This window comes from Podarcis gaigeae, assembly GCF_964106915.1.
Source record: "Podarcis gaigeae genome assembly, chromosome: 7".
NCBI classification, from domain to species: Eukaryota; Metazoa; Chordata; class Lepidosauria; order Squamata; family Lacertidae; genus Podarcis; species Podarcis gaigeae.
The window spans coordinates 42,188,228-42,213,489 of NC_139683.1; the positions used below are offsets into that span (position 1 = coordinate 42,188,228).

The following is a 25,262-nucleotide window of genomic DNA, read 5'->3' on the forward strand; positions in this document are numbered from 1 at the left end:
AAGTGCTTCCGATGGCTAATAACCCAGCTCCTTTGTGTGAGTGTCCTAAGGGCTATCTGCCCATATACACTTAAGTAGAACACTTTTGGTTTAGCATGGAGTTTTGGAGAACTTGAAAGCTTCTTCACTACCTTGTGACATTTTTGTTGGATACAAATACTATCCAATTGCGGATTTTAGACTTTGTGTGTATGTATCAACCTGACCCTGATTGTTATACTTTGTCACTGAATAAATTAGGATAGCCAACATCATCACCATCAAACTTTGCATTTACAATAATTTTCCTAACTGTTCAGTGTTATTAACATCCACTACTTTAAGAATCCTTACATGCAAAGATATATTACAAAAACAAAATCCCTACAATATTCTTGTGCTAGTCATTACCCCACTTTTGTACAAAAGGAGTACCTGGTGGTCATCCCATGAGTTCATAGTTTTAGGAAGATTTGAACTGGGATTCTCTGAGCCCACATTTCATTTTCCTAGCCACTGTGCTCTGCCAGCAACAGTATATTCTAATCCTGCCTCCCGTGCTGGCTAGGATTGATAGGCGATGTGGTCCAGAACCTCTGGGAGACACCAGGTTGGCAAAGGATGCTCTAGATCACTTGGACTGTTCTGTGGACTGTTACACATGTAGAATGTCCTTGGTTGGTCTGGTGCATATTGTTAACTTTGCATTACTTCCAGAGCAGTATCTTTGTGAGGAGTTTTGCAGAAGACATTTCCTTCAGCATGAGCTTATTTTCACAACAAGGTTTTGCTTAAGGTTGTAGGACAGTATCTTTTTGTGCAGAGCTATTAATAAGACTGAATGAATGAATATGAAAATAGCTCTAAATAGATGTGTGTGCGCGTGTGCACGCTTTCCTCTCTATGTTAATAATTAGCCTTGAATGTCTAAGGATATGGAGAGGGGGAACAGACATGTGCCCAAATACATCCGGAGTCGGAAAGCCACGGCAAAGAAAACTACAGAATGTAGAACTTAAGTTGCATTTTACATTCTTGAGGTAGAATTCATTTTACTTGTGCAGCATATTATTTCCACTGCAGTATCTTGGCTTTTGGGTGCCCTACTCGGCATAGTTCATAGCTTCTCTGAGTTCTTCAAGCCCCTTCGCCACGGCAAGGCAGTGATCCATGAAGGGGTCATTACCCCACTTTTGTTCAAAAGGAGTACCTGGTGGTCATCCCGTATCTTGGCTTTTTGCTTTTGAATTATGGTGCTGGAGGAGACTCTTGAGAGTCCCATGGACTGCAAGAAGATCAAACCTCTCCATTCTGAAGGAAATCAACCCTGAGTGCTCACTGGAAGGACAGATTGTGAAGCTGAGGCTCCAGTACTTTGGCCACCTCATGAGAAGAGAAGACTCCCTGGAGAAGACCCTGATGTTGGGAAAGATGGAGGGCACAAGGAGAAGGGGGCGACAGAGGACGAGATGGTTGGATAGTGTTTTCGAGGTTACCAGCATGAGTTTGAACAAACTGCGGGAGGCAGTGGAGGACAGAGGTGCCTGGCGTTCTCTGGTCCATGGGGTCACGAAGAGTCGGACACGACTAAACGACTAAACAACAACAACAACAACATCTTGGCTTTTTATTAACCATTGGTATTATTCTTTTTATGTGTGGACACTTCTGCTAGGAGCTCTCTGTATGTATTTTTGCCTGGGTGACTTTGGAAATTCAGAAAGTATGCAATTAAAATGCATGAGGGTACTGGGAAGCCATGTAAGTGTCATTCCTGCAAGGGAATGTTGTGGAAACAATAATGAATGGTAAACAAGCAAATTGCAGCAAGTTCCTTTGAAAGAATAGCAAGCAGACAAAATAGGGTCTGAGGAAGGAAAACATATCTGTGGATCTGTTCAAAAATGATGTAGAAAGCTGTGTCAAGTGAACACACACTTCTCATTGTGTAGTGTACACTTCACAGCAGTGACTAATTACAGTAGAGAAAGAATTTTTCTCAATTTTTGTAGATTCATGCATTTTTTTCAGTCTAAAAGCAGTTTTCATGCTTTTTCCCTATATGTACACAAAAGTGCTGTAAAGGAATCTTGCATTGTTTAGCATGGCCCTGAATTTCTTTGTAGAAAGGAGCTCTTTTATTACAGTACACTGATGGTACTGTTTTTCCAGAAGAAAGTGATTCAGTGGGAAAATAGATACACATGACATGCTGGTGTCTTGCATAAGAACTAGGGAGACATGCTGATGTTATTGGCTCCTTGAAAAGATATGATGGATGTGTAGAAAGCAATGTAGTATTATACGAGTCCATTATTTTTCTGGCAAGGATGGTGCCAGATAGATTTTGAAAAGGAATATGTCCCACCATACTTAGCAGTTTGGATATAAGAGCTTTGGTTTTTTGGTTGACCAACACAGTCTGGGGCCGGTGAGCATGTTCTTGCCACGGGGGTAATTCCTATGGCACTTAATTCTCACATTAAGGTATTTTGCACAGACACACTCATTTGAGGCAACCTACAAATGAAATATTGTGGCACTCGTTATGTGAAAACAAAATGTTGTAAAAAGCCTAACGCCCTTGCTTCTAAGAGCCATGAAGCTGAATGTGGCCCGTTGTGCTCAAGTGAGTTCTTTCTCCTCTTTCCACTCATCATGGTTATAACTGCCTGACAAACTACTTCCTCCTGCTTCAATGCAATCCTTTGGAGATTTAATTGCTACTGTAGGTCATCTTCCAATGCAGTAAAGCTCATGTTAGCTCTTTGCCTAGTGATGTGATGTCTAAAGCTGCTTTTATTTTAAACAGCTAATTCATTTTTATTGATTAATATGGAATGGTTTCCCCCTTTCCTCTATCATAGCTTTGTACTAAGCCTTGTACTTTCTCTGGTACTTGAGGCAGTTCTTATACTTCCTTTTCAATGTCTTTGAACCCTGAGATAACCACCAATTTTGGTATCCTTGAAACTGCTGTAGTAAACTTAAAGAAGTCCTTTTCTTGTGCCAGTAAGATACTGCTTTTTTGTTAACCACCTTAGGATTGACACATTTTTAAATGAAGAGCAGTATAGAAATGACTTAAAATAAGTGCTGTTCCTTCAGAGCTGCTGGCCTTGGTAGCTCCCACAGGTTCCAACTACCATGTTTTTAAACAGATGGCTTTGGCTATGCATATATACATGCTATTGTTAAAATGAGAGCCAGGGCAGGGGAGCTGGTGTATCACGGCGGGAGGAGTGGAAGCTGGCGATTAGGCAAATCATTGGAGAGATTTGATAGGTCTGAACTGGGCAGGAGGCTGTGTAATGAGGCCATAATACTGACATGGAAGAAGGCACGTTTTTTGAGGAGGTGGATTAGGGTAATTCCAAGCAACTTGTAATTGCCAAGTTGATGAAGAATAACTGTAGGCTGTGAAGTCCTATACTAGTTTCATTAAGAGAAAGCTAACTTCACTAAGAGAAAGCTAACTTCATGTGCCATGGGGAATATCTAGTACACCATTCACAATTATGTGTACAGAGTCCTGTATGTTGGGTACATGTTATGTGTGCTATCCACTAACGGGTTGTAAGAAGAAACATACAGCTCAGTCTGTTGACAGTTTGGAATACTGTACTGTTGCTGCTGTTTCCCAAACAAAAAAATTCCTTCCAGTAGCACCTTAAAGACCAACTAAGTCAGTTCTTGGTATGAGCTTTCGTGTGCATGCACACTTCTTCAGATACCTGGTTGATGGACTTCCATTTCATGCGGCTCAATGTGGTGCCTTCCATAGTTCCAAGTTGCTTCCATAGTTGCTGTTTCCCAAGATAGCCATTTCTGAAAGCATTTTTACCTGGTATGGTCTGCTGTCTTTCCCTGGCATATGTTATTTCCTTGGGGGGGGGGGGAATCTCATTTCTGTATACCTAAGTGAGCTGAGCCCATTTTGCCTATACCCAGCTTGCAACAGTTGCTTGCAGGTTTGCAAAAGTATAAAACTTCATTAGGGGCGTAAATATGAATTGTTGGTTTAGTTAGGTGATGGTGCCTGTTCTAGTGAATGAATTTTTCATTAGTTTTTAGCCTTATTACAAGCTGCCACAAGAACCCCTGTTATAGCACTGGCCAAAAATAAAAGAAACATGTTTAAGTACAAATAAACATAACTGACAATAGCACCATTCTGGTATGAGTCACACATATATATTTTAGTTCGGTTCTGACGGTTCCCTTTGAGTTCTTGTGAAGTTCATTTTCAGGAATGAAAAGGGCCTTGGAGGAAAGTGCTTTTCCCTTATTGGCAGTATAAGTGTGCATTGTTCAAGGCTGCTCTGAGAGAAAGAGAACTATGTTGCACTTGAGAAGTAGAAAGGCTATTACAAGAGGATGTTGTAAGGCAGGCAGCTATGACTTGTGACCTCTGGTTAAACTGATCTTTTTAATAACTGCAATGGGAGATGGCTGCTGTTTAGAGAGAGAAACCAGTTATTATTGTGTTGTAAAGTCTTATTCGTCCACATACAAGAAGTTCAGGCCACATTCCAAAGGTGTTATTTAGCATGTTATAAGGGGACACTATGCCCAGGGCCAAACTACATGCGGCGTCAAATCCATGATTTGATGTCATGCATCTCTCTGAAACAGAACACTACTATAAATAGCCATTGATAAAGACCGTGGGGAGACCCTTTCAACCCTTTCCTCACAGGCCACGATCCCATCACCCCCTTCCCAAAGCTCCCATTAGCTTGAGTGGCTTTTGAAGATTTCTCTCTGCAGTAGTTCCCACTGTTTCAGAGGCCTTCCTCTCTGATTTGTTCCTTAATTATTTTCTTTCTTTCTTTCTTGTCTTACAGTCTGTAAGCCCACAGTCAGGGCCCGTCTTTAGATGATGATGGTGATGATGCTTCTACAGCATCTGGTTGAGTTGTTTGATTTAGACACTGAGCAATATTTTATACAGCTTAATATTGCTTAATTAATATTTTCTGTAAGTTGCCTTGAGTTACTTTTGTGAAAAGAGTGATTAATAAAAATAACAAATAATAATAAACATAGCTTTTGTAAATTGTTTTCTTTGTATTGTACAATTGAATAGAGAAGAGGAGGAGCCTCCACATGTTCAGTACCTTATTGCTCTCAGTGCCAGACTGTTCCCTGCAGTTTAGTCTGAGGTCTTATGCTGCAATCCTATGCAAACATATCTGAGAGTGAGTCCCACTGAACCCAGTACTTGCAAAGTAGATGTGTATAGACAGTTGGGCTGAGAATAAATTTGCCTCAATGTGTTTTGACAGACAGTCAGATATGGGCAAAGGATGTGACTATAGCTTTCAGTGTGACGGCATTGCTTTATGTTCGATCGTGTGCAATCCAATATGCTGTATTGTGTTAACTTCCTGCTTCAGTAATAGATAGATTTGTGGGAAGCAATACAACATAGCTTCTTGCCATACGTAATACGAAGGTGGTATGATTGTGAATTCAGTCCTTCTCCCAAGTTAAAGCCTCTCTATTTTCTTTACTTTACTTGAGGCATACTAAACATTTCCAAAATATATTAAACAACTTCCCACAATGAATTGTTAATGGCCTAGTTTGCATGTAATATCAAGCCATAGTTAATGTTTAACTGTGGTCTAGCACCAGGGTGCAATGTGTTAGTGCAGGCTGCTGGAAGTCTCCACTTTGCTTCTCCCCTACTCTTTGCTGGAAGCAACAAATTGAAAGGGCAGGTCAACACCAGAAATTTAAAGCACATCCAACATACATTTAAAGCATATGACACACACCCCTTGAGAACATCAGGAACTGTAATTTGTTAAGGGTGCTGAGAAATGTAGCTCTGTGAGGGGTAACCTATAGTTCCCAATGTTCTTTGGAGGATGTCATGTGCTTTAAATGTGTTTTGGGTGTGCTTTGAATTTATGGTGTAGAACAGTCATGTGTATCGAGTGTGTTTTAAACATAAGGTGTGCATCTCCCCTAAACGTTTGGGTATCAGGGCAAGTGGTGGGCATGTGAGAACTGAGAACACACCCTAAAAACCAATTTATTTATTTAAATTGATCTTATATCCTGCTCTTCCTCCCCAAAGGATTCCCGCTCCCCCACTGAAACTGTTTAGAACTTCTATAAAAAACCTCGTGCTAATATTTTACATCAATTTAATGCAGCGAGAAATCTGTGTTAAGATTATCCTGCCTCTGCAACAGTCATATAGCAGCCTTTCTGTAATATGCCAAAGCAACACGTCAGGTTAATAGCATCCCCTAATGGAAATAATTGTCAATGAGCTCTAAACCATTTCCCAGCACATATACTCTAGTCAGGAAAGCCTAAATGAGTAAGTGGCGGAGCTGGACTGTAGTTGGCCAGTAGGGAAATCCTTATAGAGTAGGCAAGTCAAAAGGCTCAATTAAAATTCTCAGGAGGATGTGTCTGCAGATAGTACTAGAACTTTGGTCTGAATCCTTTGTTAGCCTGGGTGGGGCCTCAGTTTGATAAGGGGGACCACGATATACCTGGCAATAATTGGATTTCTCCAACATTTAACCTTAATCTTAACCAATAGGATTCAGGCTGATCATAAAAAGAGCCCTGTGGAATCAGACCAAAGGCCTCAGCTAGTCCAGAATTTTGCCTCCCATGGTGACTAAGCAGATGTCAAGAGAATTTCACAAGTAGAAAGACAAAAGGAACATAGGAATCTGCCTTGTACCAAGTCACACCGTTGGTCATCTAGCTTGGCTTTGTCTACAATACATGAACTGGCATCAGTTGTCCAGGAGTTCAGGCAAGGGACATTCCCAGCCCTGCCTGAAAGTGCCAGGGATTAAACCCAGGATCTTCTGTGCACAAAGGAAATGCTCTGCCGCTGACCTGTGACTCTTCCACCAAAGAGCTCTCTTCCACTGTTGTTTTCACTAGGTATAGCGCCCTAGAGGTAGTACGACAACCATCACAAGCAGTCACATTTAATAGCCTTTTCCTCCAGAATTTGTATATTCCCCTTTTAACGCCTCCTAAGCTGGGCGCTGAAAAGTAGTAGAAGAGCAGTTAAAAACTGACCTTGAGCAAAACCCAGCAGACTTTAGGTTAAGCAAAGGGTTTTTTTGTGGTGTGCGTGGTTGAACCGCATATTTCATTTGTTACATTTCTATCCCACCTGTTCCCCTGAGAGTTCAAGACACAGAGTACATGGTCCCTTCTCATGTTATCCTCACAACATCATGGTGAAGTAGTTTAGGATGAGAGCTGGTAACTGGACCAAGATCCCTTTTGAGCTTCATGACAGAGTTGGATTTGAACCAGAGTCTCCCCAGTTCTAATCCGACACTCCTATCCTTGCATCTTGTATCATGCCATCCTACACAATATATCCTCTGTGTGGAAGCCATTGCTACCACCTGTTGAATAAAAGGGTGCTTGTGAACTCGGTTAACCCCCATTTGCAGAGGGCTGGAGGGAGGCATTTTTGAACGGTTTGCTCATTGTCAGGGATAGGCTCATTTTGATGCTAAAGACTGTCCTAAAGTTGGTTTATTTCTGAGTACCCCCCATCTTGAATGAGGTATCCTAGAAGTGGTAAAGCTGCAGCCAAAATGAGTCAGGGACTGGAAAGCCTTCACTACAAAGAGAGACTAAAGCATTTGGAGCCAAGGGCATAGCCAGGATTTTTGTTGGGGGGGGCGCGCAGAACCTCAGTTAGCTATGTATTTTTATTTACTTTTGTTGATTTGGGGGGGCAGTTGCCCCCCTGGCTACACCCATCCTTGGATCTTTTTACTTTTTAGCAGGTAAGAAAAAGCCAGGTAAGAGGGGTGGGGTAGAGTTTTCTAAAATCGTGCATGGTGTGGGATGAAAAAATTTTCTCCATCTCCCATGTTACTAGAATTCTACATTACCCAATTAAACTGGTATAGCTGTAGACAAGAAAAATTGCTGCTACGTGCAGCAGATAACTTGTGGATTTCTCAGCCACAAGGGGTGGTGACAGCTGCAGAGTTGGATGGCTTTCAAAGGAGAATTGGACAAATTCATAGAAGACAGCCCTGTTAGATAATGTAGCTTACTGCAGGGGTCACCAACCTTTTTGGACCCATGGGCACATTTGGATTTTGAGTGAGTGCTATGAGAGCCATCCACTCTAATTACTTCTCTTCCAGATCAGCATGTGCACGCACACACACCCCTTGCTTTTCCAAGGGTTCTGGGTGAAAGTTGGATCCAGTAGAATTAATCTGACCCCTGGAAAGCACATAGAGCTGAAAGAGGAAGGGGGAAAGAATGCCACTCCTATAGCTTCCTCCTTCAGTTTTATGTACTTTGCATTGCAAGGGGTTGAATTAGATGGCCCTTGGAGTCCGTTCCATCTCTACAAGGCTATGATCCTATGATATTTTGCAATGGGGAGGGGGGAGAGTTTACCATCACTTTATGGCCAAGGGAGCCATGAATAGAGAGATTTCAGAGGCTGTGAGTGCCAGATGGAATCCTCAAGGAGACCACTATGCTCACACATGCCACATTGCTAACCTTTGGCTTAATAGAACCACATATTTAAAAGGTGTGTGTTGTTGTTTTTTGTTGGACATAGTATAATTAAATAAGTTACTGCAGATGAAAAAAATCTTTTTTCTTGTCAAAGCACTGTCTTCTAATTAAATGTGTTAAAATCTGTTGCTTTGCTCAGTGTGTGAAATTTCAGGAATAGGTATACTATGTGAAATAACTGTCAACCAAATGGTATTTAACCCCTTGATTTAACACATGTTCAGTAAACAGCAGTTGGCATAAAGCTGATCAGTAGCAAAGAGGAAGTAAATCTAATCTGTCATTTAAAAAGATAGCAGCTTTTTCATACCCCTTAGTTGAAATATGGCATTACTAAATTGTAGAACAACTCAAAGAACTTGAACAGTACCTGAAAATTCTATGTAACTTTTCTGCTGGTTTACATCTGTCTTTGAACCTTCTCTGAACTTCTGTTCAAGAGGTCAGTTCTTCCTAAAATGCAAAATAAGAACAGAAAATGCTGTCCAACTCCTGCCTTCCTCCTCCCTTCTGTTTCCCTGGCCTCTAGCCAAATCAAATTATCCCTCTATCAGGCTCTCCAAATTAGTTCAGCATTCACATGGAGGGAAATTTTTCAATACGTTTGGTAATTAATTGTATTGGACCATTTACCCATTGCACAAACAGACTGCAAAAACTTAAAAAATAGGATATGTGTTGTGATTTAAAAAACCAAACCAAGCCAAGTTCTGTATGACTTGCAGTTAGAGAACTTTGGCCGAAAAGACAGCGAATATATTCAAAGTTTCCTTCTAATGTAGGTCCACCTAAATGGGGAGTTTGGGTCTGCTGCTAGCCAACCTGCCTCTTCAAAACTGGGAGGGGGTAAGCATTTCAGAAGGTAAATCAGCTGCATTAGAGAGAGAGAAATTACTTTCTACTGGGGAGCATAATCCTCTTCTTCCAGAACTGAATTGTGAGACAAATAAAGATGGAACATGTGCTTCCCAGCTATCACACATCCTGCTCTGTGTTCATCTTCAGGGCTGGGTCAAGGTTTCCATACCGCTGAGTGTCCCCCTCTCCACACCCTCTGCAGTGGGCACCAGGAAGCCTGCGCTCTAATACGTCATCCTTTCACCCTTTTGCTCTCAGAGCGAACAAATGAGTTGGTGGGACTTCTCCACACAAAGTAGAGGCAAAGAGGATGTGGGAGCAATGAGAGAGGTTGTAGCATCGTAGGGAAAGACAAATGAGAGTGGCAGCTGTCCAACCCATGCTACCTAGTGCTGCCAAGCTTCTGTGTGGGCGCTCATTTGCAGAAGCCATGGGGAATTCACTGATTCCTATGAATTACTGTCACATGAAAACATCCAATTAATTGGAGAGAGAAGCATAAAGTCATTTGGTATTCAGCACATTCTCACTGGAAGAAAGCTGACCAATGTTTCAGTATTAGGGCTCCTGCGCCTTGAGTGCAGGAGCTGTGAACCTTTAGCCCTCCAGATGTTTGACTACAACTCCCATCATCCCTGACCACTGGCCATGCTGGCTGGAGCTGATAGGTTTTTGTGTGTTTTTTTAAATGATATTTATTGGAGTTTCAAATAATACACAGAGGCAAAAAACAACAAAACAGTTTTCCAGAAAAGATAAAATAATTTTAAAAAGTAAGAAAGTAAGAAAGAAAAAGCAAAATTAAAAAACATTCAACATTTACAGTCCTTATTTTCAATAACTTTTTTCCGCGACTTCCCCTCGCCTCCCCTTCTTGGATTCCATGACAGAGTTATTGTTATGCTTACCAGCAAGAGCCTCTTAAAGGACTAGCTGGCTTATGAGTCAGTATTCATGGTCCTAGTTCCCCTCTGGAAGAATCAGTTGGTTGGAAAAGCCTTATACAAGCTAATAGTCCTGCAAGGGGAGAATAGAACTTAAAAACATCCGGCAGCTCTTTAGCTAGCAATACTAAAGTCTTGTGAATATATTCATAAAGGAAGCAATAACCGAGGTTCCACCCACCCACCCACATTCATTTCTAGGTTCTCCAGCCTTTGGAACTGCATACTTTATTCTTAGCTGTAATTCCTTCATTACAGGGGATTGGACTAGATGACCAAGCCAAAGTACAAAAAATCTTAGGAGATGTTTCTTTCATCTTTCTACTGACTAGGGGGAGAAAAGCTTTGAAGGAAGTTTCTTACTATTGAAGGAGTTATAACAATAGTAGCCATGCATCATAAATAAAACAAAACATTTGTGAAGTTCTATTGATCAGAAAATTAACATTGTTTGGTTCTTGGATAAAAAAAGAAGGCTGTTTTAATTTGCACACGTGTTTCAGCTGTTAGCAAAAGGCTTCAGTTCCTTTTTGTGTCTGAAGCACAGTAGGTGTCAGGATTGTAAGCAAAAAATGAATGTTTATATTAAAAAGGCTCTTGTGACATCTAACGAACAGAGTATAAATGGTGATATACTACTGTGCTGCTACAATACAGGAATTATTTCAGCACTGTAGTAAATTTTGCCAGTGGAGTGTAAAGATGTCTAGCTGGCTGGCTGCCATCTCAAATAAAAGTGGAAAAAAATGGGTCACTTTTGTCTTGTTCAAGTCAGCAGTTATTTGCAGTACACAACACAGACCCCCTTTAAATGTCATCTTAGTTGCCTTTGTAGAATTCAGTTACATTGCTCAGTAGTACTAAAAAGAACAAAGATTATACATTTGTTTTGGCCGAATATATTGTGCTCCTCTGCTTCTCTCTGAAAGTCAAATTGTGAAATAGGATCACCACTAATATACCGTAAGAATGTAAAACTGTGTCCATTCATAGTTCCCCTCAAATACTGTTGAGTGGCCCTCATACCAAGAAAGCTCATCTTGATACAGAACTCTCTCCTCAGGGTGGCTGAAAAGGACAAAGCATTTGGCATTGACCGCTGCTTTTCTCCACAGTGAAATTTTATTTGTTCCTTTTGCTGCTCTGTTGAGGTTAAAGTCAATCCAACTAATGGAAAGCCTTTAAAATTATTATAGAATGCCAGTGATCTCCTCGTGTCTTAATTGACATGAAGTTTGCAGTCCCTGAGCTTGGAGGGACAATTCACAGTATGCGTAACTTGCTGTGACACTGTGATATGTTTTTGTAACGTAGTACATAAGTACACAGTCTGTTAATTTTGAGGCTTCAGAAATTGTTGACCAAAGATGGTCAAAGTGCACAATAACTGGCTCCTGCTTCTCCATTGTTATCCTTTTATCCCAAGTGTCCAGGACGAATAACAGTATCAAAGAATCATAGGCAATCCCAGTAAAACAAGTCTGGTTGAATGTTATAGTGACATAATCACACTCCTGAAACCACAAATATCGTTTCTAGGGTTTGAAAAAAGTTTTAAGCAAAGGTGCTTACAAATTCAACCATGCACCAAAAAGCATGGAACTTTTAGGTTCTGACATCCATCTTCACTTCCATACCATGTAAACAATAAACTTGTTCTGCACATTGTGCTGCCTTAAAGCTAGATCCCAAGCTCTTACTGTGTGGCCTCATTTACATGTGTTGAAGAGATGCATGAGTACATGACAAACATATGTACATTGAGGAGAAACACACAGTTATGCACATTTCACAGGGCAAATTATGCTTGCATTACACTTATGCCGGGGGAAATAGTAATCAGACAGCAGATCAAAGTTTATAAACAATTGCAAATGGCAAAAAAATGGATTAATGTGCGAGCTGTTACAGAAATAAAAAGTTGATTATACAGGCAGTATTTAAGCTAGGTTGGCAACTCTTTGGTAACGGTAGTAAAATTATAACAGTCGAGAAGGCAAAAAAAAAATCAGACAGGCATGCATAGAACGGAATTCGTTTAAGAGGAAAGAGTGGATACAAATGTGTGTTGCTGCAAGTCAACTTAGGTAGCTGTGAGAGCTAGAGAAAGTGGAGCATGGATGTTGTCTGTTCAAAGGCAGGAGGAATGGAAAGAAGTTCTTTATTATAGGCACTTATCACAGTCACCATTTTTGTGGGCATTTTTAAAATAAAAAAAAATCAGCTTTTGGTAGGCTTATATCACATACTGCAGCCTATTTCTGTGAGTGAATGAGTCACTTGTTTTCTTACTTTTGTAAGTAAAACTACTTTTTATGGTGGGGGGAAATGCTCTTAATGTCACTCTATATTTGGCACCTTTCAAATAAATTGGCTCTAGTTCTGCCTGGCTCACTGTAATTAGAAAACATTTTGCAGCCAAGATCCAGAAATTTTAGGTGCTGCAAGTTTTTCCTTATATGTGCCAAACTCACCTTCTCCCACAGCGACTCTTGGTTTCACTCTGTGTTGGAGGCTAAGCTGGAAGTTCTTCTAGGTGTTGGGAATGGTTGGTTGGTGGTTGGAAATGCAGCATAGTGCAGTTTCCCTTGGAGGCTGGTGCATGGCCCGTTAGGGTCAAGGTCAAGGTAACACTTTTCCAAGGTTCATCTTCACCAACCAGCCCCCCCCCTCACATCCGCCTCTTATATCAGAGGTTTTCAACCTTTTTGAGTCCATGACTCCCTTAATCAACTACATTCTTTCTGCAGCACGCCTGTGGGGCTCAGGAGCCCAGTTATGTCACCCCTTGCCTGCAGAGCTGGCAGCCCCTCACCCTTTTTCAAATGCTCTCCCTTGTGGAGTGTTCCCTCAGCCTCATCTCCTTGGGAGTCCTCCAGGCAGCAGCTGCTGCTGTCCCTGGTCTCTGAGCTGTCCCACCCACCTGCCCCAAAGAGTGGTGTCTCCCACAGCTCGCCTCTCCATGTGGCTCCCTAAAGTGAAAGTGGTAAGATCACTTGCCAACTACTTGATAGACCTGACGGAGCCCAATTTGAGAAGAGCGTTTACCATGGCCCATTTCCATTCTATACCCACGGCCTTCCTGCAGGGGATTTACTCTAAGACCCCTATTACACAGCGTCTATGTCCATGCACAATGAATGAAGTTGAGGACTTCATACATTTCTTTTTCTACTGCCCTATTTATGAGCTAATAAGAACTAAGCTCCTCCTCTTGATCCCGTCCACCATCACATCCAAGGAAGACTGTTTGAAATTGCTTCTTGTGGATGCAAATCCCCAAGTTACACGTGGGGTGGCAATCTTTATAGTGCAGGCCTTGAAACTTAGGGCTACTCTGACGGGGTAGTGTGTCCTAGACCTGGTCCTGTCTTAATTCTTTTATTACCTTTTTATTATTTTATTTTTATTATTATTATCCTGCTATGGCTGTATGCTAATGCAATAAAGGATTGATTGATTGATTGATTGATTGATTGAGTGGTGTCTCCCAGAGGTTGGGGGGCCCCAGCCAGCTTAGCTTTCTAAGGCCCAGGGCAAGTGTGCTCATGCAGAGAGAGGGAGAGAATCATAGAGCTGTGGGACTCTGAGGATCATCCATTCCAACCCCCTGAATGCAGGAATACAGAGAGAGAGAGAGATTGCCAGAGTGATCTCATTAGCCTAATATTTCTCCCTTTGAAGGAACCAGATTGCATTCTTCCTTGCTATAGCTTCCCTCAAAGATCATATGCCAAACTATGTGGGAGTACAATTAAATGAGCCGGAGTGGGATGTATTTCACATCTGCTGATTTCATTCCTACGTAAGCATATAAAATTTCATCATTATGAATGGAGAAATAGGTTTGTTATCACTTGCCTCCATACTAGAGCAATGAGCTCCATTTTTATCCCATTGATTTGGGGAAAGAACATATTTTTGTCGCCCCCCCTTCTCAGATTGATGGAGTGTTTAGGGATTTGTAGGGCATAAACATAGACTGAGACTGTTGGTTATAGGATTCTTAGAAAATAGGTTTCTGCTCTGGTTGCCACCCTCTAATTAACAAATGCAGTGTGCATTTTGTACGTAGAGGGAATGGTTGCTGGCAAATGGTATAGCTAGATGCCATCTTAATGAATGCATTACTAATGAGATTTTGTAATATTAGCTCATCAACACCCTCACTGTTCCTGTCCAGTTTTAATTATGTGTGGCAATCAAACTTTGAGAAATCATTATATAAGCACTACAGAGGCCACATCGTTTTTTGGCACAGGGCATTCTGGGATGGTTCCCCCCGCCCACAAACACTTTTTACATAGCATGTGATCCGTGTTTGTGTTATTGCTTAACAATTCCTGAGCTTGTCTACGTTCTAAAAAGATTTCCAAAATCCAAATAATGAACTTTCAGGAGAACACAGAGAAATATAGTAGTGTTTGCACTTTCACGTTTGAGTGCTAGCAAAATGCCAGTAGCTAGTTGAATCATTGCACAACAGTCTGTAGGCAAGAAGTGCTATTTCTCACTGACTATAAAAACATGTATTTAAGTGCATAAGCCATATGTCTGAGTTAAAAAAAAGTAATTAAATGTCACATTGAATATATTTGTATGAAAGATTTGAGGATGTCTGAGATACCAGAGAGATGTAAATTGTTTTGGTAATGTATTCATACTTGATAATAGCTGATGAATATAGAAATAGCCATTTTGAAAAAGGGAGTGCTTATCAGTGTGCTGCTCCACATTAAACAATTGATTATGCTCAGACTAATGTGCTAAGAATGTGCTGAGGTTTATAGAAAGATTAAAACAGAAATGGGCATTACTAAAGTTTCTTTTAAAAATAACAAAAAGCTGTCTTTTGCCTGCCTGTATTGTAAGATGTGAGGAGTATATGACTCGCCTGTTATATTATTGATGCATTATTTATATTTATAAGCCATGTCCTGGCCCATAGGATTCCAGGGTATACATAAGAAAATGGTTAAAAAACAATAATTTAAACATCACTTAAAATCATACTGTGTCAATGAAAACAGTTCACCAACAGTATCAAAAATAGCCAAACTCACTCACAGACATAGTCTAAAATGCCTGTCTGAACAGATGCATTTTGTGGTCTGAATAACTTCCTTTTTCTTTTAAAAGTTTTGAGGTTGCACAGGTTCTTATGTGGTCTCCTGTCATGTTTTAACTAGGCCCAGATCTGGTTTAGCTCCACATACAATAATGCGGAACACATTCAAACCATTTCCAGGGTTGGTGGTAAAATAAAGGAAATAAAGATGCATGGCAGAGAGGAACAAAACAAGTCAGTTTCATCAGATTTGAACAATAGGGAAGACTACTGTCTTGGAGAAACTGCATTCATAGGAGCCATGGCAGCATACAGGCAGAAAAACACTTCACCAATCTGGTTGCAGAAAGAATATTGGGTATTAAGGAAAACCTCACTGGATGTGATTCCCTAGCATCCAAAGAGAAGAATCATGTAGCAAAGTGTGAATCTCCTTGGTATTCATATCCTGGATTTTTCCACTGCCTGTAGCAGAGAAAGTGTGCTTATGTGTAGGCAGATGGGTGTCTGCCCTGCACTGCACTTTACAAGTGTGCCACCCAAGAAGGGAGAGTAGGAAGGAGGTACAAGTCATGCAGAATCACCACAAGCGCAATATTCAGTGACCTGGTTCCCAGACAGGAGGGATTACAAAGCATCTAAATTACATTGTGCTATAGCACCAGTAGGTGTTTCACAACAAAAGGATTGGCTTGAATCAGAAAGCAGGAATTCGGGATGGGTTGGGAGAGGATGGGAAATGCAGTAAATTTCTTCCTGAAATCATAAAACATGTCTACAGAAAACCAGTGCCAAATTGAAGTATTAATAAATTTCTTTTGGTCTCAGTTCTACTAACACATCTTGATCCATTCTGCCCCATTCCAACAGAGAGAGACATTAAAAGAGTTAGAAAACATTGTGACAGGATAGCTTGTTTCTAATTATACGGGTTTTGCTCCACCCTAAGTTACAATTTCAACTAATTTAGGCCTGTGTCAGCCTGCTTGGTTTCTTCCAAACTAAAGTTAGGAATTTGCATGACTTTGCCATGATTTATCAAGATGATTCTGTTTTCTGTGTTAACATAGGTTATTTCAGCATATAATGTGCATTCGGGTGGATCCAGAATAATAGTAGCCTTGAAGTAAAAGACTAGTAGACAATTTCTGAAGAGACATGGCTCAGATGGATGGCATAGTAGCTCATAGGATCAGGTGTTTTAATGGCATCTCCTTACCTAGTGGAGGGGCACAATTACTGCACCCCCAACTCCAGTGATGGGAACAGGGGCAGCCTTTGACATGGTCCTTTGTTGATGGCATTATTTTTTATGAAATGGGTTAATTTTTTTAGAAATGGAAAAGATCCCTGCACAGAAAAATATAACTGGGAGGGGGGGTGTCATTATGGAAAATGTTCCACCCTACATCACTGCTTACCTATCAAAAGCTGGCTTCAGAACACAGCATAGCAATCCAAGGATCATTATAATATTCCTGAAACCTATAAAAGAGGCACAGCTTGCACTTTTTTTTGCTGTGGAGAGAGTAGGGAAAGATTAGGAATTTCAATGGAAATTGAAGATGGATGGATTTGCCCTGCTTGCCAGACACTGAAATGGCAATGTCAATAGGCCAAAACCAAAAAAGTAACAGTATCATTGTAATATATATGTTTGCATTAAGTTCAATAAATCTTGCTGTAACCCTGTGAGAATTTGGCACTGTATTGACCCACAATGCAGATGCAGTCCAAAAGCTGAGACAGCTGTTTGCCTAAGACCACATACTAAATTCATTGCAGAGATTAGATTTGCACCTGGGATTTCACAGATCCACCAGTTGGCCACTATACTAATATAATATATTAGCTCAAGCATTGTATGTGGTATCTGAAAGTATTCTACATGTTGATTATGGTATTGATTGTTTGCTCTCTTTTTTTTTTTTTTTTTTTTTTTGCAGGAGAAGCTATAGAAGGTCTTAGGGAGAGTGAATACCTTTTGATTCATTCATGCCGACAGTGGACCACAATTACAGCTCATAGTCTGGAGGAGGGACATTACGTCATAGGGCCGAAGATAGAAATCCCTGTGCATTATGCTGGTAAGTGTGGCTTTGGCTCTGAACTGCAAAATAAAGGGTGACTGAGTTGCCCACCAATTACGCCACCTTTTTGGTTGCTTGGCAAAGGAAAGCAAAATTGACAGCAAAGGTGACTATTACTTTAAGAAAATAAGTGCAGAAAAGGAGCTGCATCTTATTCCTACAAGCTGATGATACGCACCAGTATAAACTGCTAAATCGTGATTTTAACTAGGAAAGCTTCATTAGCTGCTGGAGAAAAGTGGTATAAGTCTCATGCAAAACAGTCCTCCAAAGTTGTTTTGAAAAAAGATCAGGTGCCCAACTACATCATGCCTGAAAATGTACTGAGCCACATGATAGCCTACTTATGCCTGTTCCTGGCAGCAGTGCTACGTGCTTCTGAATAAGCATGTGGACTTGGAACGGATGCCAATCAGGATCATTTTTTAAAAAGCTTACTTTCTCTTGTAAACAACTATTGTTTAGTCTAACCTATGACATCGCTGCAACTTCATGCATGCCTTCCCTTCTAAGAGTTCCCTGTTGTCTGGAATAAATAGTTGTGGCCAGTCTGTTGCTTTTCCTGGGGACTTTTTTTCATTTCTCTTTCTTCCTCTGTCACCAGGCCCCTTTTCAGTGCAGGGTTTTTTAAAAAAATTAAAATAAAGTGACAGCTATAATTTGAAATTTCCTTAGCTGCATTTAAGCTTCCTTTCTCTTATATCTTTTTAAAACTGGGTCAAGACTGCAATTCTAATCAAAACATTGTCCTTTTGCTTCACTGTTCCAAAAGATCCCTTGGCCTGCAATAATGAGTGTGTTGGGGCAATCATGTCTCTGCTTAAGAAGACAAGATAGAAATGAGCCTGAGAATCACCTGGGCAGCCCTTTTGATCCTCCCATTGTGCAAGCAAGTGAACAGAGCAGGAGGTCTTCCATTAATTATAGTTAACGATAGTTCAGACAAAATGGGAAACTATAATTAATTGAAGAGTTGCATTTAGGGAGAGGCTATAAGGACATTCATAGCACGACTGAGTTATGATCATATGAACTCTCCAACTCATTCTTAAAATAGTAACCTCCTGTTTTCAGCAATATGTGAAATATATCCTTTTTTCCTCTCCTTATAAAGGAAAAATAATTATAGGGTAGGGGTTGAAGGGACAGGGACCTGGGGTAGCCTTCCCCAACCTATTGTCCTCCAGATGTTGTTGGACTATAACTCCAATCAGCGCCAGTCAAGAGTGATGGGAGCTGTAGTCCAACAACATCTGGAAGGCACCACGTTGACCACCTTTAAATAAAAAGTGGTATTTAGGAACACAGGTGGCAATAATAAATCCTATTAGCATTTTACAGTACTGAAATTTGCCAGAGTTACTGGTACATCTATTGTGGGGCAATCAGAGGCCAGTTTCCTGCTATGTACATTCAGTAGCTCTATGGATCAGTTGGCAGGCTTTTTCTTGAGAGACTATTAGACTTTAACTGCAATTTAAAGAGTACCTCTGAGGGCCTTTATAATTTGATCACTATCTGATAATGTTACTTGTGTTTGTCATAATGTGCTCTCTCTCTCACCCAAACAACTCATTTATGAATTTAGTGATTCTGCAAGGAAACTAAAAAGCAATACAGAGGTGCAGTTCAGATGAGTAGTATAAAAAGCAACTTCCACACTTTCTCTTCCTATCTTCAGTTTCTGAATCTTAATCCCCTGCATTATATGATACAATTACTACGGGGAACTCATCCAAAGCAGTTACTGGTGTGGTATATTTGTTGTGTGGTTTCTGCATACATTCCACTTGTAACATTTCTTTCTTTTTGCTTCCCAAACCACATCTACACCATCAGCAGAAAATAGTTGTAAAACATTGATTGCCATGGCCTTTCCTGAAGTCCCCTGGTTATGATTGCTGTGTGAGTGCTGGTTTTCTTCTGCACAGTTACCAAGATTCTTTGGAGAAGTTATTAGTCTAAATAGCTTTGCTTTGTGGTGCAGATACAAATCCATGAATGGAATCTAGAAATTGAGGCTCTACCCAATTCAGTTTAGAATGATTAAAAACAGAAGACCAGCACCACATATACCCATGTGGAAATAAGATCAAAAGTATTGTGCATAACGTGAAGTATATATGGGATATATGCAAAAGAGTAAATATTGCAGAAGTTCAAAGGCAAGGGTTTCCTCTTGTTTGACAGCACACAGTGTCTTTTCCCAGGGTTAGTGATGCCAAGTCTGTCATCATTAAAGAGTAAAATTCTGTGTCAGGGAGTTAACCATGTTACGAAATGATTAAAGGAGCACTATGCTTTCTGAAACTTTGTTTCCTGATCCAGCTCAAGGTTGAAAATGGGGTGGATTGACTTAAGCATTTTCCGGCTTGTGTGTGCCCATGTTACGGATTTAAGAGTGTGGTTGACCTCTTGAAAGAGCAGTCATGCATTTTTTCTGCTTGCCTCAGAAAAACAGAAATGTAGAGCTTCAACAGGGACATGGGTGGTGCTATGAGTTAAACCAGTGTTTCCCAACCTTCAGTCTCCAGCTGTTTTCAGACTACAATTCCCATCATCCCTGACCACTGGTCTTGCTAGTTAGGGATGATGGGAGTTGTAGTCCAAAAACAGCTGGAGACCCAAGGTTGGGAAACATTGAGTTAAACCACAGAGCCTAGGACTTGCCGATGAGAAGGTTGGCGGTTCGAATCCCCGTGACGGGGTGAGCTCCCGTTGCTTGGTCCCTGCTCCTGCCAACCTAGCAGTTCAAAAGCATGTCAAAGTGCAAGTAAATAAATAGGTATCGCTCCGGCGGGAAGGTAAACGCCGTTTCCATGCGCTGTTCTGGTTCTCCAGAAGCGGCTTAGTCATGCTGGCCGGAAGCTGTATGCTGGCTCCCTCGGCCAATAAAGGGAGATGAGCACCGGAACCCCAGAGTCGGTCACGACTGGACCTAATGGTCAGGGGTCCCTTTACCTTTACCTTAGAGCTTCAACATGGATCTATGCAGTGCCTGTGGTTGATGGATGCTGCTCTAGGAAGAGGAGAGAGACTATGTGTCTTGTATGCAGGCGTATTGTGACAAACTTTAAAGGGATACAAGTTCTAAATCCAGAAGAGGGAACAAGGAGTTGATAATATTGTTGCCCAGTCTGTTTGTTTTTATTAAAGTAAAGCATACACAGACCACTTCCTGTGGAAAGATCTTGAAGTATAAAATTCCAGCGACATATAAATTCCAGTGTTAACATATAAAACCAAATTTATTAAAATATACATGACATCCAAAGGAAATGGATGAGTCAACTAGTTGGGATAAGCCTGAGCAAACTTACTTTAACTGTCTTTGGTATAACATTTTATTTATTTTGTACAGTTTATATACTGCTTGACTGTAAAACAACAACCCTCAAAGTGGGTTATTGCTGCATTATTCAAAGTAAGTGCAAAGTGGCTACATGTGAAGTCCAGGTTCTTCCATTGTGGCATTCAAGTGCCTTGAAATCTGACTGCCGTGGTGGTGGGGATTACAGCAAGCTCCAGGTGATCTGCTTTTTATCTTAAGAGCTGCTAGAGGGGAAGAGAAGGAAGTTCTTCCCCAGAACCATCTCCTAGATCTCTCTATATGTTGGGTCTTAGAATGCATACGCTAAAAAAACCCAACCCCTTAAATCTTATAAAACTCTTAATGTTCAGACCTCACTATAACCCTCAAACATAATTTGAGAACAAGCTTGAAGCCATCCCATGGTATCTGGGCTTTCTGCCAGATGGGGGCATGCTCTGTCACAAGGCATCTAGCTCTCTTCCTACTTCTTTGCAATGAAGAGTGCCACCACGGCATCACACTTCAGTGAGATCATTATTAAAGTATTGGTTTTAGGTGAGGGGAACTATTCTCCCTTATTTACAAAGAAACACACTACGGTGTGTTGCAATTCCTTGTTTACAAAGAAACACACTACGGTGTGTTGCAATTCCTTCAGACTACAGAGTAGCTGGAACTACTGTTAGGGCATTAATCTTGCCTACAGCTCTTCTTGAAACTCTTTAGGTTTTTTTCAAATTGGTGGGGGAAACCTAGCTATTCATTAATTTTAAAAAAACAAAACACAACCCTAAATAAAGCTTACTTCTTTGTGTTGTATGGAGAGTGATATATGCACAGTGCCTCTGAGTGCAGTGGAAATAACACGATCAGCACATGTCCTAACATGTTGCTTTTCTGAATATTTTCAAAGTTTCCCCCTGTGCAGCTATACTTGGCTAAACTTGAATGCTACTTTGTACACAGATTTGATGAGTGAAGCAGTTGAGCTGCAATGAATCATTGTCAGCTGAGCTAGTTTCTAAAAGGATTGGACTACTACTTTGGGCACACTGTGCTATGGTGTCTAGATCAAGGGAAGTAATAGTACCACTCTATTCTGCTATGGTCAGACCATACCTGGAGTACTCTCTAGTTCTAGGCACCACAATTTAAGGAGGATATTGAGAAGCTGGAACATGTGCAGAAGAAGGCAACCAAGATGATCAAGGGTCTGGAAACCAAGCCTTAGAGGACCTTTGGAGGGAGTTGGGTATGTTTAGCATGGATAGGAAGAGACAGAGATGAGATATGATAGCCATCTTTCTATTTATCTGTAATCATATCATTAATTCTGATTATTCATAGAATCATAGAATCATAGAGTTGGAAGAGACCACAAGGGCCATCGAGTCCAACCCCCTGCCAAGCAGGAAACACCATCAGAGCACTCCTGACATATGGTTGTCAAGCCTCTGCTTAAAGACCTCCAAAGAAGGAGACTCCACCACACTCCTTGGCAGCAAATTCCACTGTCGAACAGCTCTTACTGTTTTTCCCCATGCAACAGAAGCCTGTTACACCAAAATGCAAGCAAGTTAATAAGCTGCCTTGGGTGCCCCATGGGATGACCTTTGCTGAGAGGGGATGGGGGGGCAGTACAACCCTGCTGATTCTCTTGGATGTCTTGTGGCTTTTGATGTTATCAGCTGAATGGGCTGTCCAGGCTGGGTGTAGGAGGCACCACTTGGCAATGGCATCAATCCTAAGTGGATGTGCTTTGTCCGTTCTGGGGAAACTTGTGGAAAACATAATTAAAAATAAAAGTAGCAAGCATTTAAGAACATATCTTGCTGGAGAAGAGCTGGCATAGCTTCTGCAAAAATGATAAGCATAGGGGTGATCTAGTGGGCATTGTGTAATCTGGACTTGCCAAGGACTGTTGAGTAAGCTTAGCAGTCATGGGATAAAGACAGATGTTTGTCCACACATGTATTGGTGGGGGGTGTTTTATGGACAGCATTTTAAAATTGGGGGGGGGGGGTTAGGCAGGTGTTTGGCATTCATAAGCAATATATTTCCAGGCAGGCTAGAACCTTGAAGCTTTTCTGCTTAGAAAATGCTATAGGGCAGAATGTTAAGTAGGGGGCAAGTCTTTCCACCTGGGGGGGAAATGCTGGCTGTGGACACAGGAATTTGGTGTTTTATTTCAGCATCGCCATGCTTCCACTGCAGATTCGTATGCATGTATATTGCTTTGGGTCTGAAGCTTCCTAGTGAGAAGAGGAGGGTAATCACTGTGCCAAATGACTAATATTTGGGTCAGGGCAAAAACTTGGCAGGGAGCTAATTGTGTGAGCCAAGGTTGCTTCCTGCAAGGATCACTTAACAGCCAAGCATAAAAGAACAAGAAGGGAGGATCTGTGCATGTGTGGGAGGAAGAGGGAGGAAGAGTGAGACCCAACAGCTGGGCTCCAGCTGGCTAGGATTGTCTTAATCCTGGAAAAAGAAAACCAGCCAATCTTGCTTCTACATTTGTCTGTTTGCTTGCCATAGTGTTTTCAAGCCTTTAACACTGCTATTAAATATAATCCCTATTATGTAATCTGTAGGTGTCTACCTCTCCATTATCTCTTCCTCCATAGTCATTTCCAACTTTGGGCATAAAATTATAGAACTAGAAATTACCCCCTTGAGGCTACTCTTCCCCTCCCCGCAACCTCCCTTGCCGTTTTCTGGGGGTGAACTGGGAATATGTGTGCTTTTACATAGTCCCTGCTTTCTTCCAAGTGTTTCCAGGGTGGTCACATTGGAAAATGGAGCAAATGCACCCACTTTTCTGCTCTTCCATTTCTGGAAAAGTGCTGGAGACCTTCCTTCTATTTGTCCCCTCTACTTCAGAGCCTAGTACATCTGTGTACCCCAGATGTGTCAGAATGCTTTGAACCCAAGACTGCTCCAATTCTTTTTCCCTTTCCTTTTAATAAGTCTGCTCAGTTCCCTTGCCTGCTCCTCACATTTCTACCCATGCATGTTCTTTCATTCACAAACCCTGAAGTCTCTTCCTGGAATCATTTGTCTTTTCTGCTCCTTGTTATCAGACACTCCTGCATAGCAACCTGAAGGAACAGGTGCAGAGTTTGGGCGAACTCCTGGATCTAGTTCTGTCATTAGAGGCACCCATTTCCTCGGTGGCTAAGATCAGGATAGTTTGGCTCACACACACAGGGAACTTCAAGGTTGGATATCTGCAATGTAATCTTTGTGGGGCTACCCTGAAGCTTGATCTGGAGACTGCAGCTGGTGCAGAATGCAGTGGCTACATTGCTAGCTCATTAACTTGCTAGTCTCCTTCTGGGCCGAGTTCAAGATTCTGCTACTCAAATATAAAGTCATGTCATTCATAGACAGACAGACAGATATAGACCTGGTTACTCAAGAGGCTGCCTTATCCTTTACCTCTGTTCACTCTCTGAAGCATGGCCTCGCCTCCTCTCCTCTCCCCTTACAACTTTGTCTTCATTGGGGTTGTTTCCCCTGTCTGTAAATTGTTGTAGCAACCCAACTATCCTCCAGCCACCTTTCGAAATCATTGGTAAAGGAGACCAGATAAAGCCCTTGGATCCCAGAAATATTAATTCCACCGGGGAAGGAACTGTTAGAATTGAATGGCTGTTTCAATCTGTAATGGATTTGGGACTCCTGATGCTTTTAAAAGGAAGGCATTGAAAACACCTATGGTGTCAGGTTACGTCATACTGTTCAATGTTTGCTCAGATGTGTATGTGTGCACGCCTTGGTCTAGAGAATGCTGGTAGGAAGTGTGGTTGGAATACCTCAGTCAGCAATCCTCCCCATGGAAACCAGAAGCGCTTCATGTCTGGGAGTCAGTGCCAGGCACGTCAGCCTGGCCTATTAAAGCAACTGACATCATAGATTTCTCGGACTGTGACTGAATTGTGGTACTAGGCAGCGGCTGTTGCTGAACTGAGGCTCACTGCTTAGCGGTTCATTGCAAACAAATACCTATTGTGTGCATTACACATAATGTACAATCACTGAAAAGTCATCTATAATGCTAGAGCATTTTCTCTATGCATTGTGGGGGGAGAGGGGGGCTCTCCTTCACTGCAAGAAACCAGAAAAATCGAAGTAGTCTGAAAGCAGACCGGAACAGATGCACTGTTCGTACTCAATTAACCTGGATTTATTTAAAGTGTCTGAGTACTAATAATCTTCTTGCTAGTATAGCAAAACACTACCTGCATCACTCTCTATGTAGTGTGAGAGAGCCTGGGGGAAGTGCATGATCCATTGTCTCTAACAGTTGCAAATAACAGATGGCAGCATAATGTGATTCCGTATGAATCCTAAGCACTTTGGCCTTTTATAAATTAGGATTTATCAAAGAGCCTGCTCTTTCCAGACAAGTATTGGTGACCCACTGACTATAAAAGTGCACCTTGCAACTTAATAGCTTTTCT

General features: G+C 41.3%; 1 protein-coding gene across 8 annotated transcripts in view; it reads left to right on the forward strand.

Moving 5' to 3' along the window:
* GAREM1 (GRB2 associated regulator of MAPK1 subtype 1) overlaps positions 1-25,262 on the forward strand; it is a 78,649-nt gene that overhangs the window by 3,268 nt on the left and 50,119 nt on the right. For 7 of the 8 annotated variants that reach the window (XR_014566482.1, XR_014566483.1, XR_014566484.1 and 4 more), the window contains exon 2: positions 17,343-17,483. Coding sequence is in view for 3 of the 8 variants with exons in the window: in XM_083747685.1 (XP_083603811.1) it covers positions 17,343-17,483 (141 nt within the window). In the remaining 5 variants the exon portion in view is untranslated. Of the gene's footprint in view, positions 1-4,826; positions 4,961-17,342; positions 17,484-25,262 lie in introns of all 8 variants that reach the window. The other variant, XM_083747687.1, reaches the window with a different exon arrangement.